General features: G+C 38.7%; 1 protein-coding gene across 2 annotated transcripts in view; it reads right to left on the reverse strand.

Moving 5' to 3' along the window:
- arap1 (ArfGAP with RhoGAP domain, ankyrin repeat and PH domain 1) overlaps window positions 1-12,601 on the reverse strand; it is a 58,852-nt gene extending 46,251 nt beyond the window's left edge. For both annotated transcript variants that reach the window (XM_039670045.2, XM_039670044.2), the window contains exons 1-2: window positions 12,367-12,601; window positions 796-1,604 (exon numbers count right to left, since the gene is read on the reverse strand). In XM_039670045.2, the coding sequence (XP_039525979.2) occupies window positions 796-1,541 (746 nt within the window). In that variant the 5' untranslated portion in view covers window positions 1,542-1,604; window positions 12,367-12,601. The remainder of the gene's footprint in view (window positions 1-795; window positions 1,605-12,366) is intronic.
- Window positions 12,602-12,895: the final 294 nt, after the last annotated feature.

A 12,895-nucleotide genomic window follows, 5' to 3' on the forward strand; every position in this document is an offset into this window, starting at 1 on the left:
ACTATTCAAACTACAAAACAGCTTAGCTTAGTGTGTGATATGCTACAGTGATCAAAAGTACAAAATGGCTCATAAACTGTTTGACTCACGTTTCTTATAACATAGGAAAGTGGATTTCATTTTCTGGTGTGCATATCGTTGCGTAATTCTGAATTTAGTCAAAAACTTACTTTTGTAAAATAGTCCTGGGTTTGTCGCCCGACCAGAACCAGACTAGTGCAGAAAGACTCTGGAGTCCGAATGTGAATAATTATTGAATAAAGTTTAAATTTCTATTCACGGTTTTAAAAGAAATCAGACACTAGTTGGCGCTAACGAGTTTAACGGTTCTGTAATCACGTGTTTCACACATCCACACAATATGCATATCGTTTGACAGATCTCGTCATGCTGAACAACTTTGCCTCAAGAAGCACTGCCGTCAATCAAATTGGTCATTACATATTCACAATTAAGTAAAAAAACTACTTTTACGAACTAGTCCTAGGTTTTTCGTTCGATGGGAACCAAACCCGTGCAGATCAATAATTATAGTAAAAAAAAGTTGAACTTTACCATTTGGGTTGCTGTAACAGGGTAATTAAAAAATGGGCGTGGCAAAACAAACTCAAAAGCCTACAACTCCTAAACGAAAACTTCTCGAAAATAGGTGAGCATATGATTCTAAACAAGCGTGCAAACTTTTTATCGGACCATAGGTGGCGCTATAACTGTTAAAAAGCATCGCTCTGTCTCTATAGTGAGAAGTACACATACTAAAGCAGTTCGCTTTACCGAATAAAGTGTGTGTCGTACCTGACAGCGGGAGGGCTTCCGGTCGACGCGCCTCTGGGAGTTGTAGTCCTGGAGCCCACGGACACGCGAGGAGGAGGAACGGGGGGTCTGTACGGCACCGGCTCGTCTTTAGGCTCTTTAGAGACGGCCACGGCGTAGCTCTTCGGAGGAAGAGGAGGAACACCCGCTTCTCCCGGAGAGGAAGATGAACACTGTTCGTACAGGTGGAAGCGCTCCGAAGACGAGGAAGAAGAGGAAGATGATGATGTAGGCGACTGAGGGGAGTGTTTGCTCTCGCTTTTCTGGAGTTGCTGCGCCGGCCCTTTAAGAGGAAGGTCCTGTGGGCGTGGGCGTGGCCTCGGAGTCGGGATGGGCGTGGCTCGTCCAGGTGTTTCCGCGGTTACAGAGCCAGGAGTGAAGGGAACGGGAGGTCGATTAGGCATTAGACGAGGTGGGACGGGAGGCAAACGCTTGTTTTCCGTCGGCAATTTCGTTCTTTCTTTGGCGACGGGTCTGTCGTCCTCTCGCTCCTCCTCGTCCTCCATCTCGGCCTCCGATGGGAAGATTTTGCGGAGACTTCCGAGGATCCGCTTTCTGTGGCCGGGAAGAGCCACGCCCATTCGCTGAAGCTTAGCCGAGGATAAATCCTGGCATTCCCACAGCATTCCCAGCCCGGACTCCTGGAATGCGGAGCTGTACTGGTCGAGCCGGAGGTGGTTCAGCCACTCCGACACCAGCTGGGATCCTTCCAGCGGGACCGAGGACATGACGGGAACGTCCACGAGCCCTCTGGGATGAGCCAGAACCACTCGCTTAGGGAGTCATCGGGACTGGGAAAAGAGGGAGACTCATAATCAATACAGGGTACACTTATACTGCTAAAATAAAATTAAAGGAGTTTCTAAACACTATTTCTTTGGTTTTAAAGGACTAAAATCAACAAACAAACAATATCTTTATTATCTTTCAAATTCTAAAAAAAAGGTAAATAGAGCCCGACCGATAAAGGATAAAGATTTTGAAGGCCGATACCGATACAAATATTTTTGGGTTTTAAAATCCGATATATTTTTTTTTACTAAATATTGTTGGATTTCACACACGAATAAAAGAAAAGCTAACTTTTCTGCACAAAATACGTTTGATACTTGTCTAAATGTCTAAATGTTCACTCCTCGCAAGTATAACTTTTTACAATGCAGGGACTGTAACTAGAGATATGCGAGTTATAAATACAGTAATCATTACTTTATTTAGGCAGAAAAAGTTCATTGTGGTTTCCAAGCTCATTAATGTTAACGTTAGCGGTCTTGCACTGATGATAGTGGCGTTAGCTAGCTTTGTGGTTAGCTAGTCTATAATGAGCCATAATTTAGCAATAGATAACATTATACTGCAAATTGTAAAACATACATTTTCAATATAACAGGCCAAGGAGAGATGACTGAAGTGTGTTTCGTCCGTTTTTATTTTATTTTTTAAATATTAATTTATCGGCCATTATAACTGCCGATACCGATATTTTGGAAAATGCCTAATATCGGCCGGCCGATAAATAAAAAACAACATGGTACAAAAAGTTCAGCACATGCAATGGATTTGGTTATTATAACCATTAACTTTAAGATTTATGGCTTCGATTTTCTTGCAGTTTTAGAGTAAAACATGATTTTGAAAATATGTATTTCATAATAATATTTTTGTGCATTTTCCATAACAATACATGTAAAATTCTGTTACTTTTAAGTTCACTTTTTAAAACTTGTTTCACTCGAGCAATAATCTGCCGAGTGTCGTGTTTGTTGTGTCTGTTGTGTCTAAGCATTCCAGATTCTCCAAAAAGCGAATAAATGGGTTAGAAATACAGCGTAAATATAATTTAGGACCATAAAATCTCCTAAAAACACAAAATATGAAATAAAAAAACATTATCAAACTAAAATATAGTACATTAAATTAATTAAGCCCAAAAAAACCAACAAAAAAACGAAGTACTACTATCGCTTTCCTTATTAAAATGACTTTTTCTTCTTTGAATATATGGTTGACCTGAAGAAAAAACGCTCTATAGCCTATTGTCTTCCAATAACTCAAGCACATATAGTACCTTTTCAGAAATAAGGCTGATTTATAGGGTTTTCCAAGTCAAGAAACCTGTCAATAATATCATCATGATAAACTACAGATTTATTTCCCGCTTTTCCCAATGCATTTCATTTCACTGCAAACTTCATGAACACCCTCCGCTGTGCGCGTCTAGCATCTCTCAGGGAAACTGGGCCTGTATGCGAGAATATTTACTGCCATTCTCTTCATTACATGTGCGGGGAAATTACCCAGAGTTCCAGCATGAGACATCCCAGAAACGTTGACTTGAGCAGATTCAGCAGATTCCTTCACACAAATGAGGAACATCACCGATCCATCACACCAGACCAACGACATACTCAGGAATAACATTCACAAGTCTCAAGAATATCAATTTAACAACTGAATAACTAATTAAAATATTAACAATAATATAGTGCATTATGAAATGCGTTTGATTTCAATTCAATTCTGTTTTTTTATTTAATTTAATACAAATGTATTATCAAAAACAGTGGGAAATCAATGAATGCACACAACTTTAACACATTAAAATTTATGTAATTCATTTAAAATAATGAATATTTTTAAATATAATCATTTTTAACAACTGTAATGTTATGGCTGAACAACCTAATGAAGTAATACTGCCCAGCTGCCAAATAACACCATTACATTACTCTCTAAAAACCATTCTAGCTTTAATTTGGCAGTTGTTGCGCTTGAAACGTGCTCGTATGATTTTGTCTTATTCTGCCTGAATCTAATGTCAATGCCCACATCATAACGACACATCATTTCAGAAAAGAAGCTAATTTCCTGTTTGTAATTTCCTTTTCCTGCTGAGATAAGATCATTTTTCCAGTCGAGTTTATTATCGGTCAGATGAACCACAGATATCTGCTGTGCACATGAACATTAAAGTGTCCCTGTGATATTTACTTTCATATAGTCAGTGTGTATTAGTGCGGTTTATGGATGTAAAAACTCTGCAACGTTTCAAAGATCAAAGTGAACGACAAACTGCGTAGGTTTGCGTAATGCCAGCCTTGATTGGCTGAGCAGCGTCTCTTAGCCCCGCCCTCTCAGAACACTGTAGTGTATCTGAGACTGGAAGAGTTTAGATGGTGTTGGTCATGTCGAGAATACACTGTTTTCTGCTGCAAAAGCAAATCCACGTTGATGAGATTGACACGGTAAAACCAGGCGGTCTTTCTCTTGAATGCGACCCTGAGTGAGTTAACCTGCAGTTCCTCCACTGGCCACTAGAGGCGCTGCAGAAGAGACTCACTCCCATAGACACGCATGTTAAATCACTGCCGTTTTCGCATATCCAGGAGTGACGCGCTGCCAAGATGGCGACGGCCGGCTCCGCCCACTTTGGGCTTCAAAAACGCTCTTCAGAAACACTACGGGTGACGTCACGCACACAACGCCCATATTTTTATACAGTCTGTGGGTAAAATCCATGCTGACGAAGAGCTGAGATTCAGATATGATATGAGTGTTTGGATTGGGTCATCTGACCAATCAGAGTAGAGTAGCTCTCAGAGAGGCGGGGTTTAGGAGTGAATCTTCGAATAAAGCGTTTTCAGACTCTTTGAGGAAAGAGGTGATGTGCTGAGGAGTAAATATTAAAGGTTGTGAAATAATTGCCTAATATTAGCTCTACTCTGAGGCTGCAAGGACATATTACACAACGCCAATAACCAATCTCCTCATCTGAGCTGACCCAGAGGTCAAATAACACGCGTCAATGTCAAATGACCAATCAGATCAAAGTAGGCGGGGCTTTAGCTTCACAGAAGCTAGATACAATAAACGTAATATCTTACAGCTGTTTTAGGATAGAAATGTTAGAACTAACTAATAAACTTTTGTCTAATTTCACCATTTTGAAGTGAAAATATATCATTTACGTTATATGTGACGAGACGACGACGAGACAAACATTACAGCCGTTCTCATCAAATTAGGAGTAACGGTGACACTTTACAATAATATTGATTAGTTAACATAAACTAAGAATGAACAATACTTCTTCAGCATATAATCCTCATATTAGTTTCAACGTTTACTATTACGTAGGTTTTATTTGTGAACATTACTTAATGCACTGTGAACTAACATGAACAGCTGGATTATTTTTATCTAACAGGTTTCATTAATACTGTAATGTATTGCTCTTAATGAGCTCATGTTGGTTAACGCATGAACTATTGAACCTTTTGAGCCGAAAAGTGCTTTGCATGAAACACTGATGATTAATCTTCAGCTGAAGCACTTCCTCCTCTTAACATTATAATTAGCCGGAATCAGGAACTATAAGACGACGTTCGCCAGATATCAAACTAAACCGAGCGTGCGTTGGGCACTGCAAACCCTGAGGCCTTTCTGACTCATGGATCTCATATATATACAACAATAATCATTGAAAACAGTGTCAGCACTTTAACTGTGTCACACACACACACACACACACACACACAACAATCAAACTCACTATTGTGTTGCTTCCTCATTTAAAAGTATCATTTACCAGGAAGTGCATTTGTAAATGCAAACAAACACTATAGGTGTGAAATGACAAGGGTGTGTGTGTGTGTGTGTGTGTGTGTGTGTGTAAACCAGTTCATTTCTCTGAGAACAAGGAAAGAGACATGAAACATCAGGCTTTGAAGAAAACACGACTGAAGAGATATTTTCTAACATTTATTAAAAACAAAATCCTCACATTCTCACCGCTGGAAAACTAGAAACTCCACATTCATGACTGGATCTTCAGTCAACACACACATAGCGGAAACACCATGAACATGAGCACACACACACACACTATGATCCATCTGAATACGACTTCACTCGCATTTGCAACTAAAAATAGATGTTAGCACGTTTTAGGAAAGTTCACCTAAAAATATAAGTTCTGTCATCATTTCCTTGATTGGACCCCATTGACTTCCATTGTATCATCAACTGTTTTTAGGTACCTAAAATCTTTACTAAATGACTAAAATACAATATTGCATGTCCATTTCCTATGATTTCACGGTTCAGTTCTGTAGGCTCGACTCTGATCGTGTCCTCCTGGATCTTGCTGACGTTTAACACAGCGAGAGAAAGTGCTTCGTGAGAAGAAGTGAAACATCCGAGTGGACGCTGAGGTCACGTAAAGCGCTGAAGCGTTCAAATCCTCACTAAAGCTGACACACACACAGCTGACAGTTCGTCATACGCAGCCTCTGACCTTTGACCTGTGAGTGTGTCCTGAAGGTGTGCCTCTGTGTCCAGTCAACCAGTGTCTTATGGGATTAGTTCACTTTTGAAAAAACTTTAGCTGATAATTTACTCACCCCCATGTCATCCAAGATGTCCATGTCTTTCTTTCCTCAGTCGAAAGGCGCTTTTGTAACGTCACGTAATACGTAATTACGTTCAAAAGGTCACGGGCGACGTAGCCGGAAATACAGAGTCAGTGTTTACAAGTTGAACGCATAGGTTGAACGACGTGCAAACTAACTCAAACGCCATTTACAAAAAAAAAAGGAATTAAAAGGTAAAACAACGACGTCGGACGATTTTGATTCTGTACTTCCGGCTACGTCGCCCGTGACCTTTTGAACGTAATTACGTATTACGTGACGTTACAAACGCGCCTCACAGAATAGAGCAAGGCTAGCATTTGTCCTTAGAAAAGTTACATTTTTGGAATAAGTTTTGAAATAAGCGATCGTTTCGCATGATAAGACCCTTATTCATCGTCTGGTGTCGTTTAAAGACATTTGAAGCTGCACTGAAACTCTCTTTTGGACCTTGAACCGTTTGGTTCCCATTGAAGTCCATTATATGGAGAAAATCCTGGAATGTTTTCATCAAAAACCTTAATTTCTTTTTGACTGAGGAAAGAAAGACATGGACATCTTGGATGACATGGGGGTGAGGAAATTATCAGCAAAAGTTTTTTCAAAAGTGAACTACTCCTTTAATAATTGTTGCTTTTATGGGTTTTGAATGGTTTTGTTGCGTCGGGACGCGAGGCAGTGTGTGTGTGTGTGTGTGTGTAAGTTACGCTCAGCGCAGCTTCTAGGTCTCCAATGTTAATTGTTTTTTAAATATGTGAAATGTTTGTCGCTGTTATTGGAGTTGTCATAAAGAATAGAGCGTCTTGTAGTACTGCAGTGCTTCAATATGTTTATGCGTTGGGCTAACAAACAACTGATCAATCTGACCAATCACCCCCGATTAGCGTCACGCAAAAGGAGTGGTTTGGAAAAATGAGTCGTTTGGGAGTCGCTGAGCAAATCAGTTAAAATTAATGCATATTATAAGACAAATAAAGTGTTTTTTATCCTGTTTTTGGGAACTCCTAAAACAAAAATAGGAACATTTCAATTGCTATAATAGGGGCTCTTTAAATAAGAAAACATCTCTATTGCAAATGCAAACCCCTCCATCAGTGTCATTGCCCGGGAGCTGCATAGACTCACAAATCGGATCTGAACAGTAACGATAAACAGTGTGGACATCATTTTAGATCACAATCCAATCGGATACAATGATTATTGGATTTGGACTGGCAGTGTGAATGTAGCCATAGTTAATACGTTAACATTTTAACGTAGCTTAAATGTTAGCTTCATAACACGTGTGTCTGATGAGCTGATTCTGTGCCTCTCTCACCACAAACGCCTTCTTTCAGTTTTTTCACTCTTCTCTTTAACTTTTGGCAGTCTATAGCCCTTATGCACCAGAGAAACGTGGGCGCCGTCATCTTTAGAGTTTTGTCTTGGAACTTCCGGTTCTGTATATTTCTATGGCATTGCTGTCGAGGAGTACTTAGCTGGTGAAGTGGATTTACTTATTGTAGAGTTAACAAAAGTTATCATGAGCATTGTAATGCAGATGTCTTAACAAATGTCGAACGGGAATTTTTTTACGAGCAGTTCATTCATACCTATACAAGATCGCTGTCAAAATACAAACCGGAAGAGCGCAACGCTGAAAAGGGGCGGGGCTACATAAGGTCTATAGAACTCAAAAAGTATTTTCCCGATGAGTCCAGAACAAAACTCCACCATTTTTCAGCAGAAATAATCAGACAAATTTGCGAGTCCGTTCAGTTAAATGGCATTGTTTATATTCCGTGCCTCCAAAATGGCCGACTTCCGGATTGTTGACGCGCCGTGAAAACCCTCTATAATCTAATAGTGCACAAACTGTGATTGTGCAACACAGCGTAATGAACTACAGTACATGGACACACATTCAGAAACACTCACTTCTACTCATCTACATTTTAATCGCTAAAAACACCAGACGCTCATCTTGATCTTAGCGAGTGCTCAGCGCTTTCTGTTGACGGTGTTTCGAGCTGATGAACACACACACACACACACACACACACTCAGCTCTAGCCGATGTGCAGGTTTGGTCAAGTATGTGGTTATATGATTTTTTGGCAGTAACTGAGCAGGAAGAACCTTTTACCCGATTTTTCTGATTAGCAACGAAGCCACACACCGTACTGTAAGTTACTGGATAAGCTAACAGAAACTTGGTCTATTTAATAGTTGCCATTTCAACACTATATAGAAAAACAATTGCGCCAAAATTCAGAAATCTTTGTAAGATATCACTGAACATTTATTTAACCAGAGCAAATGTACATCACTATTTTTAGTTTTTATTTAAAATTAGACAAATCTGATATTATTTTTAATCTCCAATCTGTTGTTTAACAGTTGATAAAGTTCTTTAATGCTACTGCTAGCTATCAGAAGACACTAGCCGGGTTAAAACCCCAGTTGTGCAGGCGGGGCATGTTGTCACAATGTGCCCCTATAAGAAATATGATATTATATTCTATACTTTTAGAAATCATATTGAGAAAGCACAAGAAACATGTAAATAAAGACTGAGAGTCAAGGTCAGAAATGATGAATTATGATTTTGTTTTAAACTATGCTGTATAGCTGTGTTTTCCTGTGTGTGTGTGTGTGTGTGTGTTGTCAAACTCAAAAATTAGTTTATTTTTAATTATTTAAAAATGTCATTATTTTATGACAAAAGTTAATAATTGTATTTTATTAAGAAAATATTTTGGTTTGACTTGTATATTTTTTTATTAGATCATAGCATTTTAAGATGTCATGTGGCCATGTTACAATGTACCCCACCAATGGGGCATGTTGTCACATTTCACTTCCATTCTTTCAGGGTAAATAAAGAAAAATATATACACTGTATTAATAAAACAAAACCACATAATTGTACTAGACATGTGGGAAATGAATGTGGAAGAAATAAATACAGTGGTTTGATATGAGTGAGTCGCTAAACTTCACAGACTTCAGTGAACGAGTGCCGTCACGCCGAACTGATGGAGAGCAATCATTCTGGATAAAACAGCCTACATTTTGCTAAAATATTTGTTGTTGGACATTAAATGTGCTATATTTTATGGTAAAATTAGTGATATATACCGTATTGCAATTCAGAGATATGATTTTTGGCCATATCACAGTAAATAATGATATTTATCCACAGGTGAACTGGCCTATCCCTCTAACCCTGTAATATTAAACAGAATGACATATTACATTTGATATATTTCGTGAATACATTAACATCAAAACACATTAAATATAGGCAACTAGTCAAAAATGTTGGATCGGTAAGATTTTTAACGTTTTTAAAAGAAGTCTCTTGCGCTCACCAATGCTGCATTCATTCAATTAAAAATACAAATAAAAACAGTAATAATGTGATTTTTGGCCATATCACCAGTTTAGACATTTATCTTCAGAGGAACTATCCTTTTAACAGATGTCGTTGTATAATGTTTGTATAAATAAAAGATGTTTGTATTAATTTTAGACATGTTATTATATATTGCATATATGTAAATATCTTTAGTGGACAAAATTAGCTTTGTCAGCCCTAAAAACACATTAAATACATATAAAAAGACACACAACATGCGGTCTTATGCCCTCATACAGTTGGTCTGAGAAGAAGAATATATCACACATCCAGAAAATAACAGTAACGAAAGGCCAAGAAACACTTCAAGCCTCTACAACATTCAGAACGACAGTCAGAAACAGGATGAAAAGAGCAAACGAGTGTCTAAGGGCTGTGGTTAAAGTCTCACTGACACTTACAAAGAGACATATACACACACACACACACACACACACACACGCTTGGTGTGAAGTTTTGGCCAGCTAATCAACATGCTGAAGAGACGTTAACAGCGCTAGCTAGCAAACAAACACTGCCCAATACACCCGCAATCAATCCAGTCAGAGAAAATGCAAATATCATAATAATAAACAACAAAATGTGTTTATTAACTTTACTGTCGATAAAGGTGTTTGTAACTGGTTTTGGAACGGATACAAAAACTGCAAGTTCGGGTAATTAACAGAACAGATATAGGCCTAGATATTCATCCGATTATATAACATAACCAGTAAAGCTAACATAATGCTAGCGACGTCAAGAGAACAAATCATACAGAGAAAAATAAAAATGCCTGAAATTACACAATAATAAATACCATAAAACTATTGATAAATTATTTGCAATTGATACAACTTCTGCTAAATCAACAGATATGATTAGTATTAATCCAAGTTATTCTTGATAGTAACATCTAGAGAATGATCATATCCAGAAGAAGAGAAAAACAGCAAGTAAAATGACTGAAATGACACTAACACAATAATAAATAACAGAAAATGTTTATTAACTATTAATAATGTTTTGGAACGGACACACGACTTACAACTGCTCTTAAAGGGTTAGTTCACCCAAAAATGAAACTTCTGTCAGTATTTCCTCACCCTCATGTTGTTCAACCCCGTAAGACCTTCGTTCATCTTCGCAACAAAAATTAAGATATTTAAGATATTAAGATCACTCCTGCATACTAGTCCATAGGCTTCTTGAGGGAATGACTCGAAAAGTCATTAAAGACATCGTTAAAATAGTCCAAGTGACTACAGGGGCTCAATCTTAACTTTATCAAACGGCGAGAACACTTTTTGTGCGCAAAAACAAACAAAAATAACAACTTTATTTCAACTATTCACTTCCTTCTCCATGGGCCTGTAGTCAGTTACCGTAGTGTGATTGCGTAAAGCTACGTCACACGTAGGCTCACTATTGGCCGACGCTGGTCATGTGTGTGATGTGTGTGACGTACAATAACAGAAGCTTACGCTATTAAACTAGTAACCTGACTCGCGCAGAGGGAGAAATAAACCAATAGTTGAATTAAAAAGTCGTTATTTTTGTGTTCTCGTCGTTTGATAAAGTTAAGATTGAGCCGCTGTAGTCACTTGGACTATTTTAACGATGTCTTTAATGACTTTTCGAGTCATTCCCTCAAGAAGCCTATGGACTAGTATGCAGGAGCGATCTTAATATCTTAAATATCTTAATTTGTGTTGCGAAGATGAACGAAGGTCTTACGGGGTTGGAACAACATGAGGGCTAGTAAATACTGACAGAATTTTTATTATTGGGTGAACTAACCCTTTAATCAACAGATACTATCATTCTCAAAGTTATTCATATGATTATACCCTATATCAGCAGATTTGTCCATCGTTGTATAACTATCAGTGCCTCTCCATGTTCTGCTTTAGTTGCAGGTTTGATAAAAGCTGAATTGGTCATAATTGGTCATAACAAAGAAGGAACTGGAACACACACACACACACACACACACAAAAGCGTTCACTGAAAGAAACACTGAACAACATCGAGCACGACCCAGTGTTCATTACAAACATCAAGCTGATTAACATTCCAGACACAGCACTGGACCTGCTAACCCCTCCACACACACACACACACACACACACACACACACTTAAACGCCACACAGATCTCTATTATACGAGTTAAAGGAACCGAAATCCTCTACATGTAGAACTTCACAGTTAGTGCTGTATCTCTTTAAGAACTCTATTAGTTTCCCCACAACGACTGTGAAATCTTGTGGTTTCAGACCACATCACACACACACACACACACACACACACACACACACACACCAGCTAGAGCTGTCTGTCTCACTCACAAGCTCCAGTGTGTTTCCTTGAAGCTCGATAAGTGCATCCACACACACATTATAAACAGAAATATAGATAGATAGATAGATAGATAGATAGATAGATAGATAGATAGATAGATAGATAGATAGATAGATAGATAGATAGATAGATAGATAGATAGATAGATAGATAGATAGATAGACTCGTGATCTTCGCCTGTGGATGTTGTCGTAAATATAACGGTTATTAACACTAACAGAGACTGTAGACTCACATGCTGAGATTGTCTCGAGTTGAGCTGATAAAATCATCGGTATGTTTCAGTAATTCAGTAATCCGTTTATTGACTGAACCCAAAACCCGCAGTAAAACAAACTTGAGAAACGCTGAAGTAAACTCAGGTAAACACAAACAAACAAAAGAATAAACACACACTTACAGAAGTGCTCTCCGGCAGAACTTGGGCTCGCTCGTTCGCTCTGACTGGGAGTTGTTGTCGTTTTTCCCCGGACGGCTGTAAACTAAGTTAGTCCGTGTGTGTTTCTCCACTGAAACAGAGAAAAAACCTGCAAGACACTTCTTCCGTAGGCGGCGCGTCACATGAGCGCGTGTGAAACTCCGCAAGAAGCGACGCGACGCGAGGCGAGGCGACACTCGCGGTTGCTATGCGACACAACGGCCAGGGGGGCGCGCGGCGCACAAACACCACGAGCCGCATTCAAACCTCACGGTGGTTTCGTCCTGTTTGGCACATTTGTATGAACGCTAGAACTATAATAATTTTAATATATAACCTGTAAGTATTGTTATCTGGCATTGAACGGAAATTTTCTTTTGGGTTTATTTTATTATAATTTTAAAATCCTCATCGCGTTATTATACTCGACACGTGATTGGTCCATCCTGATCTTCGCTGAGTAAAGTTACACATATGGTAGCCGATAAGCGTTCCACGTAAATACGTACAA

This window comes from Pimephales promelas, chromosome 16 (genome assembly GCF_988280905.1).
Source record: "Pimephales promelas chromosome 16, fPimPro1.hap1.1, whole genome shotgun sequence".
NCBI lineage: Eukaryota > Metazoa > Chordata > Actinopteri > Cypriniformes > Leuciscidae > Pimephales > Pimephales promelas.